Raw genomic sequence first — 12,743 nt, forward strand, 5'->3', positions numbered from 1 at the left:
AAGTTTGACCTCTCACTGACAAACTTTCACTTCCTAAAGAACACTTCCCACTAGAAGTGAAAGAAAAAAAAAATGTACAAAATAAAAAATAGCAGCCGAAAACGGAAATATAAACCAAAACATTAAGTAAAATTGATTATGAAGTCTAAATAAAATCATATAATATTGAATTAAGTTTTTTTTGTTTTGTTTTTTTTAAATAATATGTTTTGTTTTAATCTCCAAAGTGTGGTGCTGGAGAAGTTTGAAAACTCACCGTGAAAGTTTTTGAGTTTTATCTTGGGGGGTATAATCTCTGACCGTCTGACTGTGTTGGCAGTAACGTCCCCAGCGTAGAGCCGGACTACAACCAGCCCTTCACCCCTCAGACCAACACGCCTTTCCTGCCCGGCAGCGCCCCGCCCAGCAACAGCGGCCCAGGGATCCTGCCGTCTCCGGCCACGCCGCGCTTCTCCGTGCCCACCCCGCGCACGCCGCGCACCCCCCGCACGCCGCGTGGGCCCTCCAGCGTCCAGGGCTCGCTCAAGTATGAGAACTCTGATCTCTACTCACCGGCGTCCACGCCCTCCACCTGCCGGCCGCTCAGCTCCGTGGAGCCGGCCACCGTGCCCTCCATCCCGGAGGCCCACAGCCTCTACGTCACGCTCATCCTCTCCGAGTCGGTCATGAACCTCTTCAAGGACTGCAACTTCGACAGCTGCTGCGTGTGCGTCTGCAACATGAACATCCGCGGCTCCGACGTGGGTGTTTATCTCAAGGACAACGGCGAGGACCAGTACCCGTGCACCTGCGGCTTCAGCGCCGTGGCCAACCGGCGCTTCGGCCAGTCGGCGGGGCTCTTCCTGGAGGACGAGCTGGACGTGGTGGGGCGCGGCTCGGACGCCGGCCGCGACACGGAGCGCCGCTTCGAGGAGCTGAGGGGCAGTCTGAAGGAGAAGCCGCCAGATGAGCTGATTCTGCTGCTGCAGGACCAGTGCACCAACCCGCTGGCGCCCATGGCGGGCGTGGAGTGGCCCAAGCCGAGCGCCGTCGCAGTCGCCGCCGCCGCCCCCAGCTCCTTCCTCAGAGTGGAAGAGAGGGACTGCTACAACGACTGCTACATGGCGCTGGAGCACGGCCGGCAGTTCATGGACAACATGTCGGGAGGCAAAGTGGACGAAACGCTGGTGAAAAGCACCAGCCTTCATCAGTGGCCAAAATGCAAATGTGAGTTTTATTTTTATCCTTTCGTTTTACATTCTACTCAGGCGATGTTTGGCTTAAAAAGGAAATCTCTTTTTCTTTTTTTTTCATACCATTCCTTGCATCTGATTTTTAATAAAAAAAAATTTCTTTTTGCTTTCTTTTCTAGAAAAGAAATGACAAATGACAGAAAATATTTTTGAAAAAGAGTCTTATTTTTATTACTTCTGTGTATTGGAGTCAATTTTTGTTTAATTACAAGAATATAGTCATATTATTATCAGAATAAAATTAATTATTTTACCAAAAGAACGTCTTTAAAATTATGAGAAAAAAGCCATTTTAAGGAGGAATAAGCTATTTTTCTTTGTAGGCTTGTAATTTTATGAGAATACCATAAATATTCTCCTGAATACAGTCAGACTAGATTCTCCTGATATTAAGACTTCATTCTTGTAAGAAGTCCTCATTCTCGTATTATTTTGACTTTATTTTCGTATTTCTATGACTGTATTCTTAGAACATTATGACTTTATTTTTGTTTAAAATATATGCATATCTCAGCCTAACCCTTCTATTTTTACTTAAATTCAAAGTGCAAATAAAGACGGTGACTCAAAGCATGCTGAATTTCACCAAACCAGTTTATTGGTGGAAAGAAATCAAAGTCCCCCACCTTCTCAAAAATTAAACCTTTAAAAACCACAAAATCAATGTATTGGTAAAATTAATCGCCCAGTCCTAGATTCTCCCTCTTTTTTTTCTTCTTCTTCTCCTGTTTAATTTAATATTAAACCTCCATGTTTCTCCCCTCCCCTGTCTTCCTCCTGCAGCTGCAGACATGAGTAAGCTGTACTCTCAGGACGTCTTGCGGGTGCTGCTGTCCCTGCAGCCCGCGCTTCAGGACACCATCCAGAAGAAGGGCGTGCGCTCGTGGGGCGTTCAGGGACCGCTCACCTGGCAGCAGTTCCACAAAATGGCAGGGAGAGGCTCGTACGGTATGTGCAAACGTGTTCGCAGCGATGCCAAGTTCTTCCAGAAATTACTGCAGTGAACGATAATACTGTGGTTTTGAAACCATTTTCAAGTAATATTTAGTTTTTTCCTGCTTCCGTACAGGTACAGACGAGTCTCCCGAGCCTCTGCCCATCCCGACCTTTCTGGTCGGTTACGAGTACGATTTTGTGGTGCTGTCTCCTTTCGGGTTGCCCTACTGGGAGAAGCTGCTGCTGGATCCTTTCGGCTCCCAGAGGGACGTGGGATATGTGGTCATCTGCCCAGAAAACCAGACGTTGCTCCGTGGAGCCAAGACCTTTTTCAAAGACCTGAGCGTCATGTACGAGGTGCGCATCAAAAGAAATTGTATTGATCACCTTCAGTCAAAATGGTTTCACTTTTTTAAGTTTTATTCCTATTTTTTCTGGATGTTTCTTCTTTACTTTCCTCCTTTTAATTAGCTTTTTTTTAATTTTATTTTCCTGTTTTGTCTGGTTGTAGGACATTTCAGACTGTAGTATTATTTATCAGTTTAAGACATGGAGTATTTTTATCATTCACGCTAATTTGTCTCATTTTAAAACATCAAAACAGTTCCAGTTTTCTCTGATATACTGTAGCTGTACATTGTTAAGCAGGTGTCACTGTTTCATTTTGGCGTGTCCCAAAACGAAAAATGTTGCCAAATTAACATTTACACCTCCTGAAAACTTCAAGTTCATCTTGGAAAAAAATGTGTAGAATTTTTTTACTCTTTAGACATAAAAAACAAATAATAGTTCCTTTAATGCAACCACTATCATTCTGTGTCCAGGCATGCCAGCTGGGACAACACAAACCCATCTGCAAGAGCCACCCAGAGGGGGTCCTGACCGTCGGCTCCCCAGAAGGAAGGAGCATGACGGAGCAACCCCTCAGTGACTGGTTCCTCAAGATGGCTGCCAGGGAATCAAATAATGAAGCCTTTCATAAGCTCAAACTCTTTGCGCAAGTGTGTCGCTATGATTTAGGTAATTAATTTAGTAATAATACCACATTTATCATCACTTTAGTTTATAAACGTAATAACTGAAAGTTTTTTGTTTTCCCAGCTCCAGACTTGTCTGAGCTGCCGTTGGACAGCTCCCTCTTGTCCCAGCGTAATCCCACCAAGCCCGCCCCGCAGACCTCCACCTCTTCCAGCGCCTCCTCAGGACTCCAGAGCACCAACACTACCAGCACCAACTCTTCCCAGCCTGCACAGGTCAACAGCACCCCTCCCCCCTCCTCGTCGTCGTCTTCATCATCGGGCTCTCAAACTAACGGAGCAATGGCCTCGGGCAAGCCGGGTTCCTACATGCCATTTGGGACGGGCGGCCTGCAGGGCAGCACTACTCAGAACGGACCGCAGACAAACTCACAAAGCGCTGGCGGTCTCGGTGACGGCGCATCCAGCCAGCCTCAGGTCTCCGCGGAGACGCAGGAGAGGTACGTGGGCGCTCGAATTTCACGGCTAATTGAGCTCTAGGTTTCTCTAAAGCCGATTTGTATCTGGTTCCTATTAGGGCTGCAACAAACGATTGTTTTAGTTGACGATTCATCGAATGGGGGGGAAAAAATGGCACATCCTGCTTTTTTATTTTTTCCTTTACGGAGTAATAATTAGATAGCAAAAGGTGCATAATAGGAGATGGGTTTTTTAAAATAATTTTTCTTTTACAGAATTTTAACTAAATGAAGCTAAACTACACCATTTGAGGAGTTTTTGGTAGAACATGATGACAAAAGTTTTTTTTTTTTATCTTAAATGTAAAACATATGTATTGTACAGTTTTGACTTGATTATTGCTCTGAGGGTATTCCTCAGTCACCTTTTTATTTATTTATTTTTTATTATGTTGTGGTTGAGTCTGTATTCTCCATTTAATGATTAATCGATTAATAAATTAGTTGACAATTATTTCAGTAATTGATTGATCATAATTAATCCAATTTAATGGTTTCAGCTGAATTCTGAATCTCAAAATTTGTAAAGAACACTTCACACAGGAAATGGAAGATATTTTACATATCCAAAGGGAAAAAAAAAAAACTACAACGAAAAACAATCATTTATTGTAATTTATCATGGGAGTAATTGCTTATTGCGACAGGTTTACTTACCGACTTAATGTTTTTGAAATATTTAAATTATTTATTTATTTTTTGACATTTTGTTCAAGTATCGTTTTTGTTTTTCTGTCCATGCAGTACAATGGAGAGGGACAAAGTGGGCAAGCCGACAGACGGAGAGTCCCACGCCATCTCGTACCCGCCTGCCATCGTGGTCTACATCGTCGACCCCTTCAGCTACGAGAACGTGGACAAAGAGGTCCACTCCAGCACTTACACTGTGGGCCTGCTGCGCTGCTTCATGGAGATGCTCCCCTTCCTGCCGGCTCACATCAGAAACGCTGTCTCCGTGCAGGTACGGTGCTTTTCCTGTGCGGCTGTCGGAGCGGGTGGAGGGGTGGGGTGGGGGGGGGAGAGAGTAATTAGCGGTGGCTAATTGAGGTGGTGCTTCCACTTGTTAACCGGTGACACAAAGTTGCATCAACATGCCAGGGGGGGATTCTAACCCACAAGAGATAGGACTGTATGAGCTAATGGTTTCAGTGTTGGTGCAACAGTATTAACAAGTAAAGTAAATAGATTTGCATTTAGTGCTAATATTTCTCATGTCAGTAATTTTTTTAAAATTATTATTATTCAGAGGTTTATAATGTAAATAAGCAGAAATTATAAATGGGGGTAGGGGTTGATTATTAGAGCTTGTTTTGATTCGCTGGTTGACTTGTAAATTCATGGGAAACTTTAGCACAGATAGTTTAAACATTTGGCAAAACGGGACTGAAAGTTTTCATGTTCAAGTTTTCATTTGAGTGCCAAAGACATGGAATTATGATGTGGAAAAAAATGTTTGGGAACCAAGACTGAAATATTGTAGTCAAATTTAATGGGCTTGTAAAATTATAAATGACTAAAATATTCAGTTACAAGATTTTTGGCAGTAAATCTGCCAAAGGTTGTTTGGCAACATATTGAATCAAAAAGTGCTTCTTTTTTTTTTTTTTTTTTTAAAGATTTATAATCTTTTTTTTTTATAGTCTTCTCTGTGATGTGACGGTACAGGAAACCTTATAGATGTAAACTTTAACAAAATCATCTTCTACTGGATAGATTGAGTGTCAGATCTCCAGTACGTAATTACAGTTTTCTGCTGAATGAATCTTGATTTTCAAGAAGTTGAAGGCCATCGGTTTTTCATCAATGATTAACTCAAGTGTAATTTATGCAACATAAACTTTTTGATTGTGTTTAAAGATTGGAATGTCTCTCATCCTAGACCAGTTTAAGGTTCCTAAGATGTGTGTTTTGTTTGGTTTTTTCTCTCAATTCCTTTCAGATTGTTCCCTGCCAGTACCTGCTGCAGCCGGTGCACAGCGGCGACCGCCACATCTACAGCCAGCACCTCAAGTCGTTGGCCTTCTCCGTGTACACCCAGTGTCGCCGGCCGCTGCCGAACTCCACCAACTTCAAGGCCTTGACAGGCTTCGGGCCCGGCCTCGCTCTTGACATGGCCCTCAAGAACCCAGAGGTGACTGATCTAATGGCTCCGCGTGAGACTTCTGTTGTTGATTTTAGAAACTAAGAAAGCTGTTTTTTTTTTTTTTTTCTTCTTCTTCTCATCTCTCTACGCAGCGACCGGAGTGTCTCCGTCTGTACACGCCGTCCTTCATTTTGGCCCCGGTGAAAGACAAGCAGACTGAACTCGGGGAGACGTTTGGTGAGGCGTCGCAGAAGTACAACGTGCTTTTTGTGGGCTACTGCCTGTCCCACGACCAGCGCTGGCTGCTGGCGTCCTGCACCGACCAGCACGGCGAACTGCTGGAGTCCTGCATCATCAGTATCGATGTTCCCAACAGGTGTGTTTGTGTGTTTGTGTGTGTGTGTGTGTGTGTGTGCGCCCTCTGTAAACACTAAATGTACATCTCGGCGCAGCAGTCGATGCTGACGGCTTGTTGTCTGACCGCAGGGCTCGCAGGAAAAAGAGCTCTGCCAGACGAGTGGGCCTGCAGAAGCTGTGGGAGTGGTGTGTCGGCCTGGTCCAGGTGACATCACTACCGTGGAGGGTGGTGATTGGACGGCTTGGCAGGATGGGCCATGGCGAGCTGAGAGGTACGCTGTTCTCTGAAAAGACAAACCTAAGATCTAATGCGTTTTGATATGGATGCACCAATGTGAAAGTTTGGGCCGATATCCATATTATCTGTTAATCTAACTTATATCATTTGCATGATTTATTTATTTTTTCTCTCTTTCTATCAAAACTATATGACATAAGTCTTATAGTTTGGTGCTTTAATCTCAACTGGTCCCTTTTTTTTTTTGAAGGACAATTTTGTTTAGAGACACGTCATAATTAATTTTATTTGTTATTTTTATGTTTAGAATCTCTTGAAGTTCCAATGTTAAATGTTCATTATAATTTAAAGTGTACTGATCTCTGAGAATGAGCTCTACCACTATTATGTCATCACTAGTATATTACTTTAAAATGGTGTCAAAGACAACAATATTATCTTTTATCCCAACAACTTCTGGGACAGTTTATCCCAGTACGTGTATCTCTACTTTTTACCCTCTTAATTGTTTTTTTTTTTTTTTTTAATATATTTAATAATGGTTGGTTATTTTTGTTGTTTTTATTCAAATTTTTTATTCAACTAGTCTCTAGTTCCTCAGCGTTGCCTTCCTCTGCAGTAAAAATGGCCGTCTCTCAGAGTTCTGTCCTAGGGCCCATATTGATTCTGTATTTACATAAATAGCTTTAGAAGAGATATTTGCAACTGTTTGTTTTTATGCAGATGGTGGTGTCGTGTCTTGCACAGCACATCCATTCCTGGTCCCATTAAACATTTAGGTGGAGTACAAGTACAGCTTTAGCTGCTACTTGTTCTAAATCCTGACTGAACAAAATGTTCTGCAACACCTCAAAGACTGAAAGATCAGGATGTACGGAAAAAAAACCAAGAAGTAAACAAATAGTCGATACCCCAGTTGAAATATGTAGTTGTTTTAATCGTCTTCTAGGGAGCAGATAATTTAATTTGTAACTTGAGGAAACTCATTGTAAAGCTCCTTGTTGCGTATTTAACGCCTCATTTGGTGCCTCAGCTCCTCGTTTACTGCTGTGAGTTTATATATAAAGTCATGTTTGTTATTATTCCTTCCCATTCGACTCGTCTTTTAACTAGGAAACTTTTAATGTGCCATCTTCAATCCATGAATACTTTGCAATTTTATATCTCCAGTGTAGGAACTGAATGGGGGGGAAAAGACGGAATAAAATTTTTCTTTTTCAAACGTATGGAATAAATTTGTAACTGAGCTTCAGATTCAAGATCTTGTTACTCAAAATTAGTCATTGAGCGTTTTAAATTGATGAGATCTACCTCATCAGTGCTGAATCAATTATTTATGTTGCTGCTCCTTTTACAAGTCTCTTATAAAAAGAGATCTTTGATCTCAATAAGACAAACCCAGTTTAGTAAAAGTTATAAATAAAATATGTTTATCTCAACGGGGTTCATAATTATAAACATGTCCAGATTTACCAACGTAAACTCTCTTTTATTTATAACTTTTCCACAAGGGGTTTCATTAGAGTGTATTTAACAAAGTCATGGTTAGAAATGAATAATTAAAAATCAACTACCAGTATGTATGAAGGGGATTTATTAGCTAACGTCAATACAAAACAACAAACTTGCGGGCGAGAACCAAACAACATGACAGTTGGGTTTCTTATACACAAGTTACCTAGAAAGTAAGTTAAAGTTTAGTGATTTACTTTGGTCCCATATTTATTTCTCTCTGTTTATGGTTCAGACTGGAGCATTCTGCTGAGTCGGACAAACCTGCAGTCTCTCAGCAAGCGTCTGAAGGAGACGTGTAGGATGTGCGGCATCTCCGCTGCCGACACGCCCAGCATCCTGAGCGCCTGTCTGGTCGCCATGGAGCCTCAGGGGTCCTTTGTGATCATGCCAGGTGAGACGATGAGGCTTAAACTTACCTCAGTGCGATTTAAAAAAAAAAAAAAAAAAAGTGCTTCCGTTACTTTGTTTTTAAACGGATATAAATCCGCCGGCGTTTCAGACTCCGTGTCGACCGGCTCGGTGTTCGGTCGCAGCACCACCCTCAACATGCAGACGTCCCAGCTGAGCACGCCGCAGGACACGTCCTGCACGCACATCCTGGTGTTCCCCACGTCGGCCATGGTGCAGGTCAACACCAACACCACGGAGCCCATCGACATCAGCTTCAACCACATCAACCCCGGTAGGCCTCCGCCCTCAAAGAGCCGTCGGCGTCCCATCAGATCGTCTCCGTTGCCATGAATCAAACCGTTTCTCTCTTCTTTTTTTTTTTTTTTTTCCCCCCCCGCTTGCAGACGGATCCGAGGGGATGGGAATCTTTGACTTGTTTGGCAGCGACATGGATCCAGAGCTCATCAACATCCTGCCCAACTCCCCGACGACCTCGCCCGGCCACTCTCCGGGACACCACTACCACCACGGAGAAGCGGGCAAGGTCGGTCCAAACGAAGAGTCTGAAATGAATGTCGTTTTTCATTTGGGCCCTTTTATGAAAAGACCGGGTCAACAAGTCTGAACTCATGAGTATTTTCCCCCCATCCACAAGAGCTCGACATCTACATACATACTCTCGCCATCTCTGGGAAGTGGTTGAGATCGGAAATTCAGTTTTCCTACTATTGTGCGTAGGACTAATGGTTAAGATTGTTCCAGAATCTACATAACGATATACAGAGAAGGAGTTCTCAAAAATCAAATTTACTCAATGAGCTCAAAATGTACTCAAGAGCAGCGCCATGTCAGCATATTGTTACTGATTAGCTACAAAAAGTGAGTCTTTCTTTTTTTCCAAATTGAAGTGGTGGATGTCATCACTTCACACTGGGGGAAAAAAAGTGATTCAGTCCATTTTAAAAGCCTAAAATGACTCATTTCAATAGTTACTTTAATGTGGTGTCGTTTTGTTTGTGTTTTTTTGAAGTAGAAAACTAGCAGAATCTAGTAGCTGCGTCTGTGTTGATCCTGGTGGTTCAATAAAACTCTGAGCACAGTGCGAGTCGATGTGTTGGTGTTTGTGCCGTCAGGGCCAGGGTGCGGATCGGATGGAGTCCCACGAGGAGGCTCTCAGCATCCTGCAGCAGCCCATGGCTCTGGGTTACTTCATCTCCACGGCGAAGGCGGGGCCGCTGCCCGACTGGTTCTGGTCCACCTGTCCCGAAGCCCAGAATCAGTGTCCGCTCTTCCTCAAGGTGCTTTGCTTACTTTAGTATTTTCAGTACAAATTAGGACTGCAGCTGGCGGTTATTTTAGAAATTGATTGTTCTGTCGATTTATTTGACGATTAATTGTATTTTTTTTAAAATGTGCACAGTTTGCACATTTTTATTTATTTAACTTTTTTTTTTTTTTTTTTTTTTTTACACAATATTCGAAACGCATTAAAAGATGCAATTAAGCAAATCAATTGCGTACTTGAATAAAAATGTTCTGTATTGCCTTCAATGCGATAACAGTGTTCCTTTAATGAACGTTTGATCATTTGTAGCAAAGAATGTGTCTGCAGCTAAAAAAAAAAAAAAAAATACTGTCTAGTAATGGACAGCAAAAGGTGCTAGGAAGACTTTCTTTTATTTTTAAAGATTTTGAACTAGGCGAAGCTAAAAATGCCACTCGAGGATTTCTGGGTAGAAAATGTTTTTATCATAAATGCAAAATATATATATTTGTAAAATCTTGGCTTAATTACTGCTCTGTGTTTCAGCAAATGGCCTTTTTTATTCTGTATGCTTAAGGATTAATCGATTACTAATTTAGTTAAGGACTATTTCAATAATTGATTTATCATGATTAATGGATTACTCCAAATACATAGGGTTTTTTAAACATAAGTTTAGTCCTTTTGACTATTGGAAGACATGAATGAGTCAGTCTGTACTTGCACCGTTTTCCCAGGCATCTCTGCACCTGCACGTCTCTGCTGTCCAATCAGACGAGTTCCTGCACAGTAAACACTCCCACCCTCTGGACTCTAACCACACCTCCGACGTGCTCAGGTAGGAAACCAAACCGTCCACTCTAAAGAGGAACGATGAGATCTGTCGCTCCTCAATATTTAAAATTTTTTTTTTTTTTTTTTTTTAGATTTGTCCTGGAGCAGTACAACGCCCTCTCCTGGCTGACGTGCAACCCCGCCACTCAGGACCGACGCTCGTGTCTGCCCGTTCACTTCGTGGTGCTCACACAGATCTACAACTTCATCATGAACATGCTCTGAAAGTCTTAACGAGATCAAACTGCTGATCCCAGGAATCACGAAGACAAACTCTGGATTTTTTTATTTTTATTTTTTGTCCTTTGCGCACGTCACACTCCCGTCAGGAGCGAACGTGGCAAAGGCGCTCTCTTCTTCTTCCTCCTCCTCCTGCCCTCCGCCCCTTCTCCCAGTGTACGTCTATCTTCACACACCGACCTGGAAAGGTCCCGCCCCCAATCAATCAAATGCCAAGAATCCATTTTTAGCATTTTGGATGAACGAGGGAAATTTCGTAAAGGAGGAAAAAATAAAAATAAAAAAAACATCTTCTTTTTAATGACAGTAGATTGCAATCTAAGAAAACTTATCTTAATAAAATGCCTGCATATATTATTTATTGTAAGTTTTTAAATGTGGAATTTTTAATGCTTAATATCTTTTATATATTCCAAATCCTAGAGGGTGTGTACATCTCGCTGTAAAGGAATTGGTTTAAGAAGTGTAATTTTTTTCTCAATTGGAGGACAGAGAGAGAGAGAGAGAGAGACCTGTTACAGTGAATTTGCTGTAGATTGCTGTTAGAATCTTATTTTTTCAAAAGGGGGGATACATCCCTTTTTATTGCCATGCTGTAAAAATGAAGTTAAAAACTGGCCTGGGCATTTTTCTTTTTATTTTTTTCCCCACCCAGTGAGTGGATGAGACTTTTCTATCCGTCTGTCTGTCTGTCTCTCTCTCGCACAGTAACTCGATGAGCTCTGAAGAGGAATTAAAGGTACATTGTCAGATTATATATTTTATATAACAGATTTAGGTAATTGTGTGTGTATATGTGTACATATACCTGTGTGCCGCTACTGATGGTGCAGCTTCTGTTTTAGGAATAAAGTGCGTCTACCTTACTGCGTGTTGGTGACTTTTGACACTCGGCATTTTCACTTTCACTGAGAAACGCAGGATGTTGGGACTAAAATGAGTCGGCCTATAAAACCTTGCAAAAAAAAATATTCTGACTGGACCTTCATTTAGCCTGGAACTTTGTCACATTTTGACACATTGTCGACGTATTTTATCGGTGTTTTGTAGGACGTGACGCAGCAAAGTGGAACTGAAATGCGAATTGGGAGTAAAAATTTTTACGTCTTTTTTTTTTTTTACTAATCAAAAGATGTGGAAATGAGGCTCAGTTCAACCCAGAGTTTTTTTTATTTTGTTTTTGGTGATGAAATATCGATCCCACAGTGAAACATCGCGGTAGCAACGTTATCATCAGGGATGCTTATTTACAGCAGAGAGACGGGGAAGATGGAAAGAGGCTGCAAAATATTTAGACCTAAACTGTCAGGGCCACAACTGATTGATTTTAGGGACACACTTTCAGACTAATATTTGTTAAAATTTAAAAAATATATATATATACACCCAAAATTAGTTTTGCCGATGGCAGATTTTGATTTTCATTTAATCAAAAAGATTCGGCAGCCACTTCTCACAAAATACACATTTCACTTTGGATTTGTTTTTATCAGAAAAGTAGAAAGATGAAATTATTTGCATCCTTCACTTAAATGAACAATTATTCTAACTGCTGATTTTATATTCTTCCAGTGACTTTGAGTCATCCTTGATGATGTTCCCACCTGAACATCATCAGGTGTTCGGGTTGGAAGTTTTCATTATCATAACCCTAATTCTTAACTCCATGAGATTAAAGAGACTGGATTACTACATTATTATTTCCTGTCAGAAGAGCCATTTTGGAGGACTAAATGATTCATTTTAAACCTAATGCACACAACAAATACAAACGTGTGTAGGCTTCCCAGTTCTACTTTGAAAACATCATCGCTAACTGGAAAAAAAAAATAAATAAATAATTCAGGAAAATCACTGAATGCCCCAAATTTACATTTCTATGTTGACTGTTGTATTGTTAAAAAAAAGAAAGAAGGAAAACTATGAACTTGGTCATACTTTTAAGAGCAAACTATTTTCACTTTCACTTTTTAGGTATTGATGGCAGAATCGATTGTATTATACGCCGAGAAGAAAACACACGAGAGGCTGACTTTGAAGCTCATTTACTTATTTGTTTTTTTCCCCAGAAGCCGCTGAGGCCGGTCCAATGAGCCCTGGCACCCGGTGGAGACGTGGCTTATCGCGGGTGGAGTTCTGTTCTCCGGGCGAGCAGCGTG

The 12,743-nt window shown here is 41.6% G+C and overlaps 1 protein-coding gene across 2 annotated transcripts in view; it reads left to right on the top strand.

The window, feature by feature from the left end:
* Nucleotides 1–11,450, top strand: part of LOC114161450 (mediator of RNA polymerase II transcription subunit 13-like) — a 28,925-nt gene extending 17,475 nt beyond the window's left edge. For both annotated transcript variants that reach the window (XM_028044719.1, XM_028044720.1), the window contains exons 16-30: nucleotides 320–1,206; nucleotides 2,016–2,180; nucleotides 2,302–2,525; nucleotides 2,993–3,188; nucleotides 3,270–3,645; nucleotides 4,408–4,624; nucleotides 5,603–5,794; nucleotides 5,899–6,122; nucleotides 6,233–6,375; nucleotides 8,089–8,247; nucleotides 8,356–8,538; nucleotides 8,651–8,790; nucleotides 9,380–9,544; nucleotides 10,248–10,348; nucleotides 10,437–11,450. In XM_028044719.1, the coding sequence (XP_027900520.1) occupies nucleotides 320–1,206; nucleotides 2,016–2,180; nucleotides 2,302–2,525; nucleotides 2,993–3,188; nucleotides 3,270–3,645; nucleotides 4,408–4,624; nucleotides 5,603–5,794; nucleotides 5,899–6,122; nucleotides 6,233–6,375; nucleotides 8,089–8,247; nucleotides 8,356–8,538; nucleotides 8,651–8,790; nucleotides 9,380–9,544; nucleotides 10,248–10,348; nucleotides 10,437–10,569 (3,505 nt within the window). In that variant the 3' untranslated portion in view covers nucleotides 10,570–11,450. The remainder of the gene's footprint in view (nucleotides 1–319; nucleotides 1,207–2,015; nucleotides 2,181–2,301; nucleotides 2,526–2,992; nucleotides 3,189–3,269; nucleotides 3,646–4,407; nucleotides 4,625–5,602; nucleotides 5,795–5,898; nucleotides 6,123–6,232; nucleotides 6,376–8,088; nucleotides 8,248–8,355; nucleotides 8,539–8,650; nucleotides 8,791–9,379; nucleotides 9,545–10,247; nucleotides 10,349–10,436) is intronic.
* The last annotated feature ends 1,293 nt before the right edge of the window (nucleotides 11,451–12,743 follow it).

Source organism: Xiphophorus couchianus, chromosome 18, assembly GCF_001444195.1.
Source record: "Xiphophorus couchianus chromosome 18, X_couchianus-1.0, whole genome shotgun sequence".
Taxonomy (NCBI): domain Eukaryota; kingdom Metazoa; phylum Chordata; class Actinopteri; order Cyprinodontiformes; family Poeciliidae; genus Xiphophorus; species Xiphophorus couchianus.